Here is a 20780-nt window from a genome sequence, read left to right as displayed (position 1 = left end):
AACTCATTCTCTCCTCCTGACAGGATCTTTTGGAAATCTACAAAGTTGTAGATAAAAAGTTTTTATTTGCACAACATTAAGCACATGGTCTGACAGTTTTTGAACATCACTTGATTAGAGCTTTTAAATTTCAAATGGCAGATAAACAATTTTAAGTCAAATAAAACAATGAAAGATTTATCAATGAAGAAAAATTCCTTGTATATGTGTACTTGAAATATAGCTCTTTCTGATTGTGTTTTATAGATAATTAGTTTGCTCAAATAAAGTGTTTGATTAGTTAGCAAGCACATTTCAGGATAATACAAATTGTATGGGTTAATGTAAGTAAAGGTAAACGGACTCTGCACGAAGCTCTTTTGAAGCTGTCAAATGGTGTCGCTATTGGACACTTAATTGTGATTATTGCTGCTCTGAGATTTCTTATAGGCTACTGTTGACTGTTTTATCTTTTTTTTTGAAGAAGCATTACTCTTGCCTCGGAGAAAACAACACGGGAATAGCGACAATTGTGTATATAAATTACTACTTATAGGGCTTGAATTACAACCTGTGGGCAGTTTTTCTACATCCTTTTGTGAACGTCATTTTACACTTGTATGCTGCACAGCGGGTCATCTTAAAAGTGCCGTCGGAGCTACCAATCTATGTATAACAGCCGTTGGAGCCCTCTGCTGGTAGGGAATCGTAAGATGGCCGCTCAAACACTTCCGGTGGCTTCACTGCCTGCTGGCAGTTTAGAACGTCATGAGCTATCCAGTCATTATATAGATCAGTGTCAGAATGTCCTCTTGCAGTTGCTGAATGTTGCGCAACAACGTTGCTACAGCCACAATGTATGCAACGTGCCACAGATGCAACGTGCCACAGACGTTGTCACAACTTAATGTGTTTGCTGGGAACAATCCTACTAAAAACAGAACCATTTTTCTTTTACATTGTTTGTGTACACGACACCGGTATCAAATTAATCCCCATTCACACCGTTCCACGTAAATGACAAAATAGTGTATTATGCATGCCAAGCCCAAAGTTGCATTTTCAGGCCCCCAAAATGCCTTTGTCGTGTAAATGAACGGCCAAAACTCATAAAAACTTTTGGTAACACCTTATTTTGATGGTCCCTTTTGAACATTCTGTTGACTATAAGTAAATTTGCAACTACATGTCAGCTAACTCTCATTTGAGTATAAGTCGACTGTCTGCTTATTATAACTCTTTATTGTGATGGTCCACCAACAGACATTCTATGGACTTAAGTAACTTTGCAACTATGTCAATTTATTCTAATCCTAACCCTACCAGTCTACTAATACTATACTAACACTCTAATGAGAGTTAGTAGACTTGTCGTGTAGGTGCAACGTTACGTAAAGTCAACAGAAATGTGTTAAAGGGACCATCAAAATAAAGTGAAACCAAAGTTTTTAGCATCTCAGCATCTCAGTGTTCTTCCAACGTTTTCTCCTGTGTATCTCCAGTTGTTCCTTACGTCTGCTCACTTCCTGTTGTTTCGTCATTGCCTCGTCTTCTGTTGGCATCCACACATTCTCGGCATCTGGTGAATGATGTTACTTCTGAAGTTCATTATCTTTAAAGATATTAATATTAAAGTGCGGTGCTGTAAAGTGACCCTGGATCACAAAAAAATCACCCATTGCTGTGCTGTAAATAAACTGCTTATGGTTCTCTTAACTCCGTGAGTCTGTGCTTACCTTACAATAAGATTGTGCTGATATTTATATCAATTCAAACACATGTAGCCTTGTGCAATACTGCAGCTTGACTGACTGGCGCTAATTCAAAACACTTTTCTTGGTTATGCAAATTTTAGAGAAAACATTAAGGGAATGTTCTATTTTATCATTCTATGGGAAAGTAACTTTTGAATGAAAACCAGAATTTTGAACAAATATTCTAATAACGTTACTGAAAGAATGTTAATTCATAACTTTGAGAGAACGTTGGCAGAACTTTCTGAGAACATTCCCTGTTAGATGGGAGAGTGGCCTGTCTCCAGTTGTAAGATGTGAGGTGGTCCACCATTGGGGCAGTGGGTGATATCATGGTTGCCACGGTGGGCAAAGCTCAAGATTTGGTGGGCCTGGCCCAAACAAGAAACCATGTGTAACCTGGATTGTCTCTGAGAAAAATGTATTGTTCATACTGTATCTCAGATATCAATGGAGATCTTACTTATGTTTCTTTTTTTATTATCAGCTTTGATTTAGAAATATCAATCAAGTATCAATTTTGTTTAGAAGATGTTTCTCCTACACTCTTAAAATAAAGGTTATACATCTGGTTCCATGAAGAACCTTTAATATCTATAGAACCTTTCCAAACAATAAGTTTTTTATCATGTGTATCACTGTAACAATTGTCAATACTGTATGTATACTTATGTATAAGTATAGGGCTAGGTTCGACTCTTAGGAGGATAAAAATAAACTTTGGGCCAAATAGTGTGTATAAAGTAACAGCTTAGCTGTAATTGAAAAGAATCCCATGACGTAAACAGATCCGGGTTGAACGTCAGTAGAACGTGCTGTAGGCCCTTCACCAAATCACAGTCTGGCTCACCATAGCTCACATACTGTAAGTTCACAGTTGATCATGTCACAGGATGGAATCAGGCAACAACAACAACAAAAAACAACAATCAGAGTTCGCAGAAGTAATGTTTCTCAATCGACATCAATTGGAATTCCTTTTGAAACCGAACATACTACAAAAATTTTATATGAAAAGTTCAAACATCTTTTGTCAGAAAATCGTGCAGTTGTAACACTTCAAAAGCAGCGCTTGATCACCTCGTGTGTATCAGCTAAGATCAGTCTTCTCTCAATATCTACGTCTCAGACAGGGAAACTGCGGTACTGCATATAACTAACAAAAGTTTAGAACAGTGTAAACCTCTAGGGGGTTACACATGGAAAAGGGGTATTCTGATTAAAATGTTCTTCACATTAAGAAAAATTGGTTCTGTTAAGAACACTGAAAGGTTATAGTTATACAAAAAATAAATAAATAAATCTATGGCATCGCTGCAAAAACATCCCCTTTAGAACTTTTTTTTTTAAAGAGGGTATACAGTAATTCCTTTTAAATAAAAACAGACACACTTGAGACAATTGACATGCATAAAGAGTAGTTTAGAGTTATATGAATGTGGTTTGCAGCTAAGATCATTTGATGAGAAATGTTTGAGTTCATATTGAGATCTCTTGACTTTTAATGGCAGACTTCTGTAATGTTGGCAAATTTGAGCACATTTTGAGACATTGAGGCCTCTAGAGGCTCTCTTTCTGAAGATAAAATCTGAAAAGTAGAAACTTCAGAATGTCCGCATTTCATTTCAGATCTCTCACAAAGATATACTGAGTTAAAGTGATTTCGTTTGTGATCTTTCCTCTGGAAATGCAAAAGTGACAAAGAAAAACATCCTCAGATGGAAAGATGGTTGTCAGATTTTTATTTATTTTTTATATCTTTTTAAAACAAGATCATATTTAATTGTGACCAAGATGAATATTCCAACAATTAAGTATTAGGGTACATTTATACAACAACGATATACTAAAAACAGAAAAGTTCCTACTTTGCGTATTTCGCATACAGACAACAATTTTCACACGGATCCGCGAAAATTATTAAAATGTATGTATTATGCTGTCAGGCTAGCAGTTGGCGTTGTCACTTTGTAAAAAAAAAACTAGGCGCCTGTAGACTGAACATGCATGCATGATGTGATAATTTTCATTGCATTTTTGTAGTTTACACAGAGACAATAACAGTATCGTTTTCAAAAACAAGCACTTTAAAACCTGTTTTAAAGTTTGCATTTTTGAACCCCCAAAATGTCATTGTCGTGTAAGCGAATGGCTAAAACACATAAAAAGTATTAGGTTTTTATTTGAAAAGGGTGTTGTGCAAAGTCCGCTTAGACAGCTGCCTCATGGGCCCGTCTGGGTCAAGTACCTGTTTTCTTTGTTTAGAGAACACATCTTATAGGTGTAGTCTTTGATGCCTCACCAATAGCTTTCATTGTGAACTTGTTGCTATGTGTGCACAGACTACACACATTACACATTTACTGGAATGACATTTACACAGTGTGAGCACAACAAGGAAGTGCAGAGTGGGAAATGCTAAAATAGATGTACTATTGTTTTCCTACAATAAATTTGGCTATGATTATGTCAAACAGATGTCATTTACACTTTTATTCTCATATCCGGACATAGAGCGCACAAAAATGGTAAACTGAAGCTGAAATGTGTTTGCGTGACATGCGACAACAAACCTCATTGGTTCTTGCGCATCAAGCAAGCATGTTTGAGCTTCCGTTTACCATATTTGTTGCTCTATGTGCATTGATCAATGTTTATGTGTAAATGAAATCTGTTTATCATAATAAAGCGATCATGTCTCTTCAGAAGACTTGGAATAAACTGCTTGATTCATGTGGACTACTTTTACAATTTATTTATGAACTTTTTGAAGTTTGAAAGTTTTGATGGAATGGCCATCAAAACTTGGTGGAGCGACACAAATCTCTCAGATTTCATATAAAATATCTTCATTTGTGTTGTGAAGATTAATGAAAGTCTTAAAGGGATAGTTCACCCAAAAATGAAAATTCGGTCAGTAATTACTCACCCTCATGTTGTTCCAACCCCGTAAGACCTTCGTTCATCTTCGGAACACAAATTAAGATATTTTTGATTAAATCTGAGCGCTGTCTCACTCCTCCATAGGCTTCTAAGGGACTGAAACTTGCTCGCCCAGAAAAGTTATTAAAGAGATCGTTAATATAGTCCAAGTGACTACAGTGGCTCAATCTTAAGTTTATAAAGCGACGAGAATACTTTTTGTGCGCTAAAACAAACAAAAATAACGACTTTATTCCACTTTTCATTTCCTTCTCTCTGGGCGTCGAGTCTTTTCGCGTAGTGTTTAAGCGTAGCGCGTCTGTGTTGCACGTCACCACATATCACACATGACCAGCGTCGGCCAATAGTGAGCCTACGTGGTGACGTGCAACACAGACGCGTTACGCTTAAACACTACGTGAAAAGACCCGAGGCCCAGAGAGAAGGAAATGAAAAGTGGAATAAAGTCGTTATTTTTGTTTGTTTTAGCGCACAAAAAGTATTCTCGACGCTTTATAAACTTAAGATTGAGCCACTGGAGTCACTTGGACTATATTAACGATCTCTTCAATAACTTTTCTGGGCCAGCAAGTTTCAGTCCCTTAGAAGCCTATGGAGGAGTTAGACAGCACTCAGATTTAATCAAAAATATCTTAATTTGTGTTCCGAAGATGAACGAAGGTCTTACGGGGTTGGAACAACATGAGGGTGAGTAATTACTGACAGAATTTTCATTTTTGGGTGAACTATCCCTTTAAGGTTGTAACTACTGTATATGAGGATGAGTAATTGATGACAGATTAACTATGCCTTTAACACACAACATACGGTGACCCCAAAAATATTTGAACACTAAAGGCCCTGATATAACTCACGGCAAAGTTATTTTTCGGTCTTCGTTTCGAAATACGTGTGCAGCGTTATACTGTTACTGAACATCCTGACTCCTCCCTCAATGCTGAGAGCGGTGTTTAGATGAATATGTTAATATTGTTATTGTTAGTCACACAATGAAAATGACAGAGGTGAGAAAACAGTATTTAAGAAAGCATCTGATCATAGCGATGTGGATGTTTGCACAAGTTCTGCAATTTGGCACTCCAGTCACTTCACGTCATGTTTATTTATATACCACTTTATACAATAGATTGTTTAAAAGCAAGCAGCTTTACAGTATTACATTTTCAATTAGAATTACAACTACATTTTTACTATAAAGTGTCTCTCCAGTGTGTTCATGTTTTTACTCGTGGAAGTCCGACCTCAAGGGACTGAACAGAAGAAATGAACCGGAGAAGATTTCCACGTCAAATAATTCATCACATTATCTATGAACATTATCCAGTTTAAAAGCCACAAAGAGTCACAAATCTTTTACCATGACCTTGGACCAAAATTTAATAAATAAGCTTTCCATTGATGTATGGTTTGTTAGGATAGGACAATATTTGTCCGAGATACAACTATTTGAAAACCTGGAATCTGAGGGTGCAAAAAAATTTAAACATTGAGAAAATCCCTGTCACAGTTGTGTTTTGTCTGAGTCTTGTTTTCATTAGTTACATGTCTTCCTTTGTTCTGTTTTCCCGCCACTCATTTGTATCCATGGTTACTGTCATTTTCAGTTCAGTTGTATCACCTCTGTCATCATCGTCAGTTGTATCACCTCTGTCATCATCGTCATCTGTCTCACCTGTGTTCTGTTAATCAGTGTAATCTGTGTTTGTATTTAGTTCCATTCTGTTCAGTCAGTCGTGGTCTGATCTCTGTTGTATTAAGTGTGTGTATATGTTCGGCCTGTCTCCAATGTGCCTGTTTGAGTTATATTGTAAGTAAAAGTTTGTATTAGAACTTTTGCATCCTCTTCGTCTTCTTCTGCCTATACAACACACTGTAAAAATCGATAATTTTGACCCATAAAATGTATTGTTGGCTATTGCCATAAATATACCTGTGCTACTTGTGACTGGTTTTGTGATCCAGGGTCATTTGTTTTTCATTTCATTCCTAAAAAATAACCCCCTTCATGAAAGAGTTTGAGGCCTTGTGAGTACATTTAACTAAACTAATTCATCCCCCTGTCCTAAATGTTTTGCGTTCGCAAAACTTTTCTGTTCTTTGTTGAACGCAAAGTTTCTCAGGGGAACAAAAACACATTTGCGAGAGAACGCAAAAGCATTGCCAAATTATTTTAGCCCTTTAGGGGCTCTGTACTTTTATCATTTTCAATTGTACAATGTTTGCTGATGTCATAACTGTGGTTGTGATATGCTTTTTTTTTTTTTTTTTTTTTTTTTTTTAATTATGTAAAACAAACAGATGCCTTGGCAAGAGTTTGTGTGTGTGTGTGTGTGTGTGTGTGTGTGTGTGTGTGTGTGTGTGTGTGTGTGTGTGTGTGTGTGTGTGTCTGTCAGCATCCTCTATCAGATAGGTTTATGAGGCAAACACAACCACAGACTCCTCTCTATCCAAACACACACACACATTTCTTAGCAACATCTTAATAAACAATACCGGATCATTGGGTTTACTTTACTTGGTTACTACTTCTAAGATATTTAGGCTACAGTAGTAATATATGTGAGCATTTAAAGAGCTGTGTTAAAGCAGTACACACTACAAGACAAATGTTTCAGCCGTGAAAATACTGAACTGCGTTTTTAAAGAGGTTTTATAACTGTGTTTGATCGAGTACTTCATGAAAATACCACAAATTATAGTGAATTATTGAAAACGTGTCATATAGAGTATCTGTGTTGTGACAGTTTTCCTAAATTACTAACCACTCAGCATTTTTGCTGACCACAATTTTCACATTGATAACATGGGGAAAACTGCCATATAGATATTTTTAATATTTCATTCATTTGGCAACATGTATATTAGTCTGCTGTCACATTAAGAACTGACACGTGGATCCTTTATACTGTTACACATGTCTTCTTTCTCAACTGTTTGTTCAAGTCCTAATTCAGAGGCTGCATCCTTCGAAGGTTGTGGACTTCAAAGGCCACACTTTTGAAGGCAACGAAGGTCAGAATGAGCATTGTTAAATGGGACGGTCTAGCCTACGGAAGACTGTTCTTGTCGCCAAACAACTGTGACAGCTGGGGTTGATGAGTGACAGTAACGTTTGTACTAGACTTTTTTTGCAAGTAATATTAAACTGTCTGAAAACAAAACAGGGTTCACAAACTGTCTAAATATGTTCATCATGGTCCATTTCTGTATATAATAAAGAGTAAAAACTATATTTAATCGCATCTTAGTAAGATATGTCAACATTTAAACTGCTTTAAAGTTTTGTATCATTAGATATTTGAGTAAGTTGAAACCCAGTACTTACGTTTAAAAGTGTAAATTGGCAATTTATCTAAAAAAATAGTCGTCACTGGCGCGCATGACTTTGAATTGAGACAGCCTTCACCGCGTTGCAGTGACACAAACAGCCTTTGAAGGATGCAGCCTCTGAATTGGGACACGTTTATGTAAATACTCGCCAAGACTGACATTTTAACATTATTTTGTGTGTATTTGACTGTTTAAGCACAGTAAGCAGCTAAAAATAACTCAATTTAGTACTGAGAGGTGGCTTTATGTGCGTGCACTTTGGGTGTGAGCATAAAATCAGCGGGAATGTGTAAAATGATGCGCAATATGCGCAATCCCACGCCAAAGATCAAGCCCTGTAACACCAACAATATTCATCAACTCACTGTCATGCAACTCGCTGTCAGAGAGATCAAGCGAGAAAGCGCAGCTGGTATAGTGTATCCGCAGAAAATGAGTATTGGAAGTGTTTCAGATATTTCAGTATCGAAAAATCTGTATTTTTGACAACACTGCATTGAACTTAGTTTACTATTTCAGATTCCTTTTTAAAAGACTACAATTAAAAAATGTATATATATATATATATATATATATATATATATATATATATATATATATATATATATATATATATATATATATATATATATATATATATAAAAGTCAAACTATTAAAGTGGATAGTAGGAGTGACTGCGTTACACGCCTGCTCTAATCCACCCACATTTGACAGGTGTTAATGTCAAGCCCTGGTCACATCAGTTCAGGTTCTTAACCTGCTCCTCATGACAACACAGAGATCAGCATTTTTATTTAATTTTTTTATTCTCTTCCAGAGATGTGTTTCTGTTCCTTTACATGATACTTTGCTACACTTAACAGGTCGGTCTACTTGATGACGTCTTTTAAATGCCTTGTAGCTAAAGATAATATTTCTATGACGGAATAGAAGCAGGATTAAAGTCATATACAAGCAGCGTTTCAAGCTGAGGACATTCTCTGTTTGCTATATGGAGCCTAGGAAAATAAAGGATGTTTGCAGAGGTAAGGGCCTTACTGTTTGATCAGGTTATAAAAGGCCCTTTTAACTTCCTGTGGGACTTATCACATATAATATCACACCCAAAGGCTAAGACATAGCCAAATCAACAAGGCATAATACTATGTGTAAAAATGTGCAGTTTGAGCTGTTTCTTCCTTATCTGACTTATCTTTCTCAACTGTTTGTTCACTTAAAACATAACTGACTATAGCTGGGTATAAATTAATAATAAAAAGATTAAAATGAATAATTAAATATATTAAAATAAATACAATTTGAGTAAAACAAATAATATAAATGAGATGAATATAGATTAAATGAATGAGTAAACAATACAAATGTTTAAAATAAATAAACAACATTTGATTCAAATAAATAAATAATAATAATACTATTTATTTATTTTAAATAATAATTATACATAAATAGATGAATTGTTATAGTGTTATAGTGTTTAATTTAGAATATATAGCTGCCTTTTAAATTTTAGGATGCAAGGATTGGTGGTCCGTGGCCTCTAAAATATTGAAACCCCCTGATTTAGGTTATTTTTTACAGTGCTGTTTCAAAATCTTTTACGCAACAGTAAAACTGTCTAATTATGTCATAATCAGTTCATTCAAGGTGACATATTTTTGCTTCTTATCATTGAAATTCTTTATTTTATTACGTTCTTATATCTTTATGCTGTTCTGCATATTGCCTTATTGTACATGCATAATGTTCATAGAATTGTGTTCTATGGTACTCACTTGTAATAAATATCTGGTTTACAAATTACTATGGAGAAGTTCCATTTCAGACTGCTTGAAACCACCCAGAGCACTTCTATAGCTGTCATGAAAAAGATATCAGATGTCCAGCAAATGTATCATGCAAATGAGATCAGTTCCACTTCCTTTTGTATGCAGATCGAAATACTCTTTTAGAACAGGTGCTGTGATGATAATATAACAAATGATAGATTGTGTCAGTTTTTAGACAAACCATCTTGAAAAGCAATGAGAAAAATATACTTTTGAAAAACCTAGTAGGCTACCTACTGTAAATCAAACTACGATACGATGTGAATATATTATCATATGTTTACAGGTTTAACCTATTGGAAAAGGTAATAAAACTAACTAGCTTGACAATTCTGGTTTGTGTTTACCATAAACTGAACACATGCTCCCACACATCGAACGCCCCTCCTACAACCAATGATCGCAGCAGGTTATTGTGACGTGTGGACGTAGGCGTGCACAAATCCTTTAGTTCTTCTAAAATATTTAATTATTCATAAAGCTGACCAATTGAACGGCGTATGTAAATATGGCAGGTTTAAATGTATTTGTAGGCTTATTCCAGGCAGGCACAGTGAATGAACGGTAGACTGTGTGAGTAACTCTACTGTGGGAAACAGACGCTTGAGTTCGTTTGTTCATCCGCAGATATTTGGATTCTGTTTCGTTGATAAAATAACTTTTCAAATCCACGCTTTGATCTTGAATGAACTCTCTGCCCTAAACCGAACTCGTCGGACATCATCATAAACAAGTAGGGGCATCCAGCTGACATCCATAGAGCAGACTTGTGTTTTCATCGGACTGATTTCGCCATGTCCTCCGCGGATGTGTCGGAGCACAGCCGGCGCTGTTGTGTTTTGTCGTGGGAGCAGGTGCAGCGTCTGGACTCCATCCTGGGAGAGTGTGTCCCGATCCACGGGCGAGGAAACTTCCCTACACTCTCCGTTCAGCCTCGACATATCGTACAGGTACAGGATCCAAACCCATAGGCTTTATATAACACTATGAAACCTCAGCTGAAAACAGTTTGCACCAAAAGGAATGTAATAATGTGGACAGAATTCCAAATTTTTTATATAATTTGGAGCATTCCTGAAGGATCCTAATGGATCCTCTCTGACACAAAACAAAATAGATATAAAAGCTAACACAATTACGACTTCCATTGCCAATGAAAATAAATGTTTATAAGTTTTTAAAATAGATACAAATAAAAAAAAAATAAAAAAAGCGTCTTAAAGGTGAAGCGATTACGTGTCTCATTCACGCATAGGCTACGTACAAATTTGTGCATGAAATGAAATCTGTGTAGCCTACGGACGTTTTCACGAGCAAATCATGATTCACAAAAAACTTTCATAGGCTACTAAAATGCATTCTCAATGTGCGAAAAAAATAATAAAATAAAATTACGAATTTGAAACCACATGTAGCCTACACAAAAAGACTAACAATCGTGTTAAGACGCGTCTTCTTAACACTGTTAGGCTATATAATATAATATTATGCTATATTAATACATAATAGGCCTGCAGTTTAATTCCATCTATATATTTAATCATGTAGCCTACAGTGAAAGAGTGAGAATACCTGCATTAGCCTATAAAGCTTCAGATTTACGCTTGATTTACAGCTGGCTATTGAGAGCTTCGTAATCTGAACTGGTGTTGAGAATGGTACACTTGGCTTTGCTCGTGGATCTGGCGACTGCGCTTTTACAGAGAGCGTCAAATGTTTGACGAGAAAGGCTGTGCCTGTAAAGGAAAGGTTGTGCGGAAAGCCCGTATAAGAAGATGGTTTGGGCGTGTTTTATGCAAATTACTAACGTCGTGCACGCGGCCGCTCATTTAGAATGCAGTAAGAAAGGCAGTACAAATTAAAACATTAGAACGAGATTAAGAACAAATTTATGTGCATATGGTGTTGGGATGTGACTTAATAATCCACGCAATTATTAGTATGAGACCTATTGTATTTAATACATAGGTGCATAAATGTAGAGCTATTATTGATAATTGGGGGATGTTACAGAAAATGTGTTACTGAAAAGTTAAAGTCTATTTCCTAAATGGAATTACCACGGCTACTTAACAGATAGGATAGAATTGGAAACACGTAGGACAGTTAGGTTGTTTCTGTATTGCAATCTTAATTCTTGACTTAATATTAAAAAAAGAAGGGTTATTTCCTATTTAATAATGGTTAATAAACAGAATATTAAACAGAAACAGATTTAGAATGTTTCTGTAAAACAACCCCATACTGTAGGCTGTTTATGGTTGCCACACAGTGTAGAAACTTAGAATGTGTGGTAATAGATACAAATTTATTACAATTTACTTTAAATGAGCCTTATTCTTGATGACTAATGCACTTTTTGTTTATTTGACAGGTTACTGTTAAAATAAAATGGTATTGTTAAAAAATGTTAAATATACTGGCTTTAAAATTTCAGTGGTAGTTTATTGTCAAGTGTAATTTTTTAAGCATCTCTACTCTAGCATTATTAAGCTTGATATCATCTCATATTTATCTAAAGGTTCAGTGTAATTAGCTAGTTTCACAATGAGGTGCCAACTGCCAAGATAATTTTTTTCCTGATTATTCTACTGTAAAGGATACATTTTAGCTTTTGCAATCGGTCGTGACTTTTGCAGCCTTACTGGAAAAGGTTTATGTGTCAGCTTTTCTTCCATGCTGAATTCCAGTAGATATCAGCAGGTGTTTGTGCAATCAAATCAGGTAATTCAATCTATTTAACATCCGGAGAAACTCTCATAGTGAACCTGCTGTCTGCTGACTGATGCCTGGCGCTCTCAAACGTCCCCTTCATGTTGCAAAACAAAATGTCATTCATATTATTTATGATAGCTTGTCTTATTCCATACACACTTGTCTCTCAGTTCAATAACAAACTCTTTTCAATTTGGAACAATAAACAAGACTAGAATGAAGATAGATTTTAATATATTGTTTTACTATCAGAGGTAACAACCAACATTCAAAATGTTTGAAACTTATTTTCTATAAACTTAAATATTTTAAGGGTTAAAATGAACTAAAGGGCCTCTGTGAACTAAATGAACTAAAAGGCCTCTGTGTCTTCTTATTTTTAATGAGAATGCAGTATTTCCCTTCATTAAGCTTGTTTTATTTACAACCTCATGTTGCAAGGAAGCCAGTTCACAAAATTAACTGTGAAACAAGATATATATAGGCCTAGGCTAGTATTTTTACCTAGCCGTATCAAATGGCTTATTCAAAAGTAGGCCTCTCTCTGATGACATCACTGACCTCCAAATGAAAGTGCTTATTACTCTACCATCTGGTTGTGGGGCTCTGTACCTAATGTGGGAGCCATCAGACAAGTCCATAAGCTTTTAAGTTTTGCAGTATCTCATCTTTAATTAGATTTTTGGATTGTCTTTATGAAAACTATTAACTTTTATTCTCAATAAAACCCTCTCAGTAAGGCTTGTAGTTCATTTTTTGCCTTGCCAAACATTGTCATCACTAACATATATCTATTTTCAGCATCATATTTTTATATTCTTGACACTTGGAAGATTCATTTCAAACCAATGCACTAATGTAATATGTACACATAGAACAGGCATTACAGTTATTATATAGGTCATGGTGACAACCTAGAGTACCAAGCAGCTAGTCTTTCATAGCCAGAATTTTGACTTGCAGTTTAGGCTGGTTAGAACTGCCCACTTAGACAGGAAGAGACCTGAGTCTGACTGACATGTGAAGCAACCACCACAGTTTATCTTGTTTAGTGGTAGGTTTATCTCAGAATATTTCTGTGACACAATAATAGACATTTTGAAAAAAGTGTCTGAGAATTTTCTGTACTGAAGCACCTTCATCACTTGCCATGCAATTACGTCCACAGAATTACTGTCCATCCAAACGTAATAAACACAGATTATGTCCCAGACAGAAGACAAACAATAGCAAAAATATGCAATATGGTTGCTAGTAAGTGAAAAAAAACCTCTGGATATATTTGAAAGATTTGAAGCGCTCATAGTACCAACACAGAATAATTTAAACATGATTTTGTTTCCTGACAGACTGATAAAAACCTGTTCATTTCGACTCCTGGATGTTAGTTGCATTCTGACAATCTGATTGGAATTTGCAGTATTCACAATTGCAGTGTGTTGTAGTTTTGTCTACAATATAACAGTGGAAACGTCTTCAACTACCAGGAAGCAAACTCTTAGGTTTGTTGGTCATCAGCCCTCCAGAAGGTTGTTTGTTACATGGCATCAGTATTTGGTGTTGTTATAAAGCATGCATCTTTCTTATTACCAAGTGTAGAAAGAACACTCAGACATAAATCACCACTATTTCATGTTTTCTCAGTGGTATAATTTTTGCATTGTTGCTTGGCTTACACTGGCCTGTTTAGCAGACAAAGTTGGCTTGTTTGTGGCACATAAGGTTAAAAGTGGATTAATCCTGTTGGAAACAGTAGACTTGTGAGCCAGAGCTGACATGGCATCTGTGTGGTAAAGAGGAGCCTGGTAAGTCTTTCAATTTGGCCAGAGTGTAAACTAACTCCTCAGGATTATTTTTTTTTTTTTTTCAATCTGAAAGGATACATAGACTCTACATCTAAGCCATTCCCATTGTTCCTGTCTTAGAACATGTGCTTTTTTTCAATCTGAAAGGATACATAGACTCTACATCTAAGCCATTCCCATTGTTCCTGTCTTAGAACAGGGGCTTTTATGAGTTTGTGAATGGATGTCTTAAAGGAATTCATCCCTCCAGCATGAAACATAAACCTGGTAAAACCAGAGGCTGGAATCAGTTTGAGGTATACTTTACACCATACACCCATACCTGCAGGGGGAGCTAATCAACGGGGCTTTTTTTTACATTCTTTCACTGTAAAATGTATCTTTAAAAAAAAAAAATTGTAGTAATAATGACCCCCTGAAAACTTGTTTTGGGATAGTTCAAGAAATAAGTGAAATAAGATGACAAGTTCTGTCATCATTTATTCACCTTCATGTTGTTCAAAACCTGTAAGACTCTAAAGTATTCAGCAAAACAAACAAACACAACTTCATTTTCACTCTGTTTCTCACACAAAGCTATAATTTGCCTTTAGAAGACTAAAGTACATGTTGTATGGATCACATTTATGGTCCTTATTTGGAGCGCAACATTCCTAGTCTCAACATTCATAGTCTGAAAAAAAAAGTCATGGTTTGGAACAAAATTAGGGTGAGTAAATGATGACATACTTAGCATTTAGTTTTTTTGTTTGGAAAATCAGATGAATGATTTTTTGGACAAGGCCTTTACTAATGGGGCGTAGAACTGGTGTAATGGAAGTTATGTATGAGTAACTGCTAAAAGTTTATCCGAGCTTCATATAACACCTAGCGTTATCCACATGGCCATCCAATAGCTAGAATTTCAAAGATTCCATTGTGAATTTTTGGAAACAATTTAAGATCAGGAAAAAACTCTTAATAGTCTAGTCCAGTATATAGGGGATTCACTGACTCATTTCCTGAGCCTGGGCCAGTGTCAGAGACTTGTAAGTGGTTTATTCATCCCTTTGCATTTGGCAGTTGTGAGACCGGCTGCCCAGAGTGGCTGTCGGTATCCAGGGGGCAATGATGCTGTGTTCTATTGGCCTGTTCCCCAGCCTAAATCTGTAAAATGCTGTGTGGAAATTTGCCTTACGATCATCCTACAAATAAAACACCAAACCTATTTTGGCCAGGTTAGAAAGCAAGGCAACAGCCAAGGCGTTGTCTGCACCGGTCAGACCAGTGTGTTTGTGGCTTTTTTTACAAGCCTTTAACACAGGGTCAAAGGAAATAGGCTTGTAGATTGATATCTCAATGTATGTGTATTCTTTAGAGTTTCAGAGGAGATTTCAGTTGTAAAACTGTGCATCAGTCCCTCTAGGCTTTTTTTGAGTGAATGCTCCTTGTATCTTGTGTGTGACTTTGTGCATGCTGCTACGCGTCATCACGTCCTGAGTTGTTTTTGCAGAGTTATTTTTTTTTAATTCAGCAAAAAGTCATGTCATACATATGCTTTGACTTAAAGCTTTGTCTTTAGAACAATCGGCCACACTTCAGATTAGCGTCCAATTCTCAGTATTAACTATTAACTACAACTTTTGCTGTTTTTACACCTTTTGCTGTTTTTACACCTAATTACTGCTTATTAATAGTTAGTAAGGTAGTTATTAAGTTTAGGTAATGGGTTGGAATTGGGTAGGATTAAGGGATGTAGAGTATGGTCTTGCAGAATAAGGCATTAATATGTACTTTATAGGTACTAATAAACAGCCAATATCCAAGTAATATGCATGCTAATAAGCAACTAGTTACTGTAATGGTGAGAATTGGGCTCTAAACTAAAGTATTATAAAGTAAAAGTATTACCAAACAATATTATGAAAAAGACAAGATATATGTTTGGGAATACAAAATATGTTTAGTTTTATTTACAAAATAGCTAAGTTATTATCTTTAAGAAACATTTTATTAGGTACAAACTGTTGTCAATATGACCCACCAACTTTCTGAAAGTGTTTGGTTACCAGTGTAACTAACTGGTTCTCCATGCAGACAATTTTTTTTTTTTTTTTTTTTTTTTTTTGCCAAGATATTTTCAAGAACATTGAAATGTATAATTCCATTGTGGAAACTGATCTAAAAGTTTCATTTTATGTCCTGACCTTTGCTGTATCCCAGAAAACCAGCATTTGTTCTGGAGCATTGTGTTGTTTTTCATCTTTCATCTAGTGTTTTATTGTTTGTTTTTTCCCCTTGGTAATTTTTAGACAAGTTGTCAGAAGTGTGCAGACAGATATCTGGTGATGAAATAAAATATTTCCATTTAGATCCTAAGAGGTACAGACACTGTAGGGATTATGTAACTGTGCAGAGAAATAGGTCAACCAAAATCATGTGTTGTGATGGGTAGAAAATGCACAAGCCTATGTTCATAAATCAGACAGAGACAAAGAGAAAGAAAAAGATGTGGAACAAACAGTACACAGCAATGCACCTTAACACTTTAGTAACCGCATAGCAATATTCTATTAACCACCCAGTTCTCCTTAGCAGATCTGGATCTGTTTGCAGCAGATCCTCCTGAAACTTACACAGTGACATCTCTTCTGGTCTTGCTGGGCACTGAGGAAATCCAGAACCTCCAGAGAACTAGACTTTCACAAAAAATCTATGCGCTAAGTCTTTGACTTCCCAAATTTCAAGTTAATAGGAGATTCTCAATTTCCTCGTTGCTCTATGATGTACTACATACTTAAATATGTGGTTTACTAATATTATGGTCCATTTATTTGTGGCCAAGCCCCTATAGGCCTATATCACGAAAAAATTGAAGACCGGAAGTACGTCTTTTAGTAGGGATACGGCTCTTCCGGTTAGCTCTTTACAATGGCGGAGTCCGATAGATACCGCTGGAGCAAATCTCTCCGCAACCTGCCTGAAGTCACATATGACGATGTGGTTCGGATGGTAAATGAAAACTCTCAAGTGGAAAAGCGTGAAAGCTGAGTTATGGCTGTCTACGTCCTGACGCAGAGCAACCCGGTGCACTACAACAACAGCGGCGGGCCGTTCGCCAGTTAGGTAAACGTTTCTATGGTAACAGCGAGTTGGACCAATCAGCAGACGTTGCTGCTACGCTTAGGATTGTGGGTAGTGTAGTTTTTTTTCATAAGATTGCGGATAAAACATGTTTTTCTTAAAACAAGGTTGATTTCATACGAATTTATAGCTTCTACAGGAGCAAAAACCTTCGTTTCACAACCTCATAGCTCCTGGTCAGTCTACCTCAGATGGTTTAGACATTATGGCTGATAATCTAAATCCTTATGGAGAAATACTGTTGACCGGAAGTTCTGAATCCCTACTCCACGTTCCGGAAGCAGGAAGTGTGACATAGGCCTATTGTATCCATTAGTTTTCTTATTATTTTTCCCCAATGGGAGTCTAAGGCAGCCCTATGAATCGTAAGTAGGAAAATTATGAAAATTGGCACACTTGTAGTGATGATAATGAATAGCAATCTGACCAAATTTGGAGTCTCTAGGACCAACTCTATAGCGCCACCACCAGTTCAAAATTCACTTTACAAATGGTTATAACTTTTGAACCCTTTAATCTAGAAAAATGTTACTTAGTACACCTGATTCCCCTCATCATGCTGATCACATTCACCATCTTACATTAAGAGTCCGCCCATTACAGTAGTGGCCATTTTGAAAAGTACAGTATTCCTTTTTTTCCCTACTCCTCCTTCAAATTTTGACCAATTTTTTTGAAAATTGGCTTGTATGATCTTTGGACCCATATTTTTTTTATTCATCTTTGTTCAAAAGTCACAAACTCGAGGTGGACCCAAAATTGGTTCAGAGGCTGTATCTTGAGCAATTGGTATGCTTCACCTACAGGTCATGATGTGGCTAAAAATGGCAGAAAACAGTTTGTCAGAAAATCATGATCTTGGTGTCTATGGATTCCTTGTGTTATGAATCCATGGATACCGATTTTGCCAGGATCAGACACACCATTGTGCCGCCATTTTGAATTTTGTCACAAATTGTTCTTTTAATCTTTTAAATTATTTGACATATTGACACAAAATTCGGTAGGTATCATCATCGGCATGTCCAGAGGGTACTTGAAAAGTTTGAACAGCGCCACCTAGTGTTCCAGAGATATACATTTTTTGCAAAAACGCTAATAACTTATGAAAACATGGTTCAGAATTTAATTTCTGATTGACTTTTAACAATATGATTGTCCACCGTATTGAAGCAAATGAAAAACCGTTCTGTATGAAATTTAAAAAATTTCAATCTATCTGAAATTTGTAAAAAAGTTTGCTATATCTCTTTCTTTATCTCCTTCATGTGTAGGTGGTGCGGGCTCGTCTAGAAGAGCGAGGTGTAGTGGTGCGCGATGTGAAGCTGAACGGCTCTGCTGCCAGTTATGTGCTCCATCAGGACACTGGCCTGGGCTACAAAGACCTGGACCTGATCTTCGGCCTGAGTCTGACCGATGACAAGACCTTCCGTCTAGTGAAGGATGTGGTATTGGACAGCCTCCTGGAGTTCCTGCCCCCCGGCGTGAGCCGGGACCGCATCACCGCCCTCACCTTAAAGGAAGTGTACGTGCAGAAGCTGGTGAAGGTTTGCAATGACACAGACCGCTGGAGCCTCATCTCACTTTCCAACAACACTGGCAAAAACGTGGAGCTGAAGTTTGTGGACTCCCTGCGACGGCAGTTTGAGTTCAGCGTGGATTCATTTCAGATCGGCTTGGACTCGCTGCTGCTATTCGACCGCTGCTCTGAGACGCCCATGTCCGAGAGTTTCCATCCCACTGTGCTCGGAGAGAGCATGTACGGAAACTTTGAAGAAGCGCTAGGACACCTACATGCCAAAATCATCGCTACGCACAGCCCGGAAGAAATCCGTGGAGGTGGGCTCTTAAAGTACTGCCACTTGCTGGTAAGAGGCTTCCGTCCAGCCTCCGAGGCACAGATGAAGACGCTTCAGCGCTACATGTGCTCACGCTTTTTCATCGACTTCTCTGACATCAATGAGCAGCAGAGGAAGCTGGAGGCGTATCTGCAGAACCACTTTAACGGCATGGAGCACAAGCGTTACGATTGCCTCGTGACTCTCCATCACGTGGTAGATGAAAGCACCGTATGTCTCATGGGCCATGAGCGGAGACAAACACTCGCGCTCATCTCCTCTTTGGCACTACGCGTGCTGGCTGAACAGAATGCAATCCCTGCACTGTCTAATGTAACATGTTACTACCAACCAGCTCCCTATGTCAGAGACGTCAACTTCAGCAACTACTATATAGCACATGTGCATTCGCCCATTTCCACCTGTAACAGCTCCTATCAAACATGGCTGCCTTGTAGCTGAGACAGGAAGGGACAAAAACACTTCTGGGGCATATTTGCAGCCTTCAGATGGTTGTTAGATTTCACCTCAATATCAAGAGAAAAAAAAAGTATATTTTGCATAAAGAAATTCTAATTTCTCAGTTGTGATTTTCATTAGTCTCATAAGAGCTTTAATAATAATAAAAATAATAATCATTTAGTACAGTATTTTTACTGTATTACTGTGAAAATTAACGTATTTGTTTATTTAAATCAACAAACATTCAACTACAACTAATCATTCCCACCAGGATTTAGTTTTTTTTTTTTTTTTTGCGATCAAAATTTCAAAATGGCACTTTCCAGATTTTTTTTTAATTTTTTATTTGTTTTATTTATAATTAGGACACCGCATTTACCAAATTGTTTATTATGTTAGATGCATAATAGTCATACATGGCTCAAAGAACAAACAAAATTAATAAATCTTGTTTATTTTGGTCTTATTTAAACTTTTAAAACAAGCTATGGAATTTTTTTGATATTGAGTGTGGTGCACAACCTAATAACAGTCTTCACAAATCTTAAATAATAATAATAATAAATAAATAAAGATAAATAATAATAATTATTATTATAGCTAGCTAGGCTAATCTAACTGTCTACTATCTAGATTTATTAACCTGATCACTTAGGATAGGCAATATGACCAAAATTATACAGGCTAAGCAAAACTTAGAGTAAAATGCCTTTAGGTAAAATGTTCTCTGTTAATAAATAATCAGGTAAACAGTTATATAATTAGAACAAAGAAAATTACAATAGGATGAATAAATTGCTCCACAAATTAAATTATAGACCTTTATTGTCATAAAACTATTACATATTAATGGTCCTACAATTTAGTTGGAAATGTTCTTTATGTAAAATATAATTTCCTATTTTTGTCTTGTGATGTTGGGGTGAAATATGACCCAGTCATGTTTTTGTCAAGTGTCATGAGACTCACCATTTCTTTATAGCAGGTTGTTTTGTGCAAAA

At 36.5% G+C, this 20780-nt stretch overlaps 1 protein-coding gene across 1 annotated transcript; it reads left to right on the top strand.

The window, feature by feature from the left end:
* Positions 1-10382: 10382 nt before the first annotated feature.
* Positions 10383-19916, top strand: tent5bb (terminal nucleotidyltransferase 5Bb). The gene is made up of 2 exons (XM_081376743.1): positions 10383-10786; positions 18754-19916. The coding sequence occupies exons 1-2, from the start codon at positions 10631-10633 to the stop codon at positions 19777-19779; spliced, it is 1182 nt and encodes a 393-aa protein (XP_081232869.1). The 5' UTR covers positions 10383-10630; the 3' UTR covers positions 19780-19916.
* Positions 19917-20780: the final 864 nt, after the last annotated feature.

The sequence above is a fragment of the Scardinius erythrophthalmus genome (assembly GCF_964197995.2).
Source record: "Scardinius erythrophthalmus genome assembly, chromosome: 10".
NCBI lineage: Eukaryota > Metazoa > Chordata > Actinopteri > Cypriniformes > Leuciscidae > Scardinius > Scardinius erythrophthalmus.
Note: the sequence above shows the minus strand (reverse complement) of the source record. Positions and strands in the feature narration are given on the sequence as shown.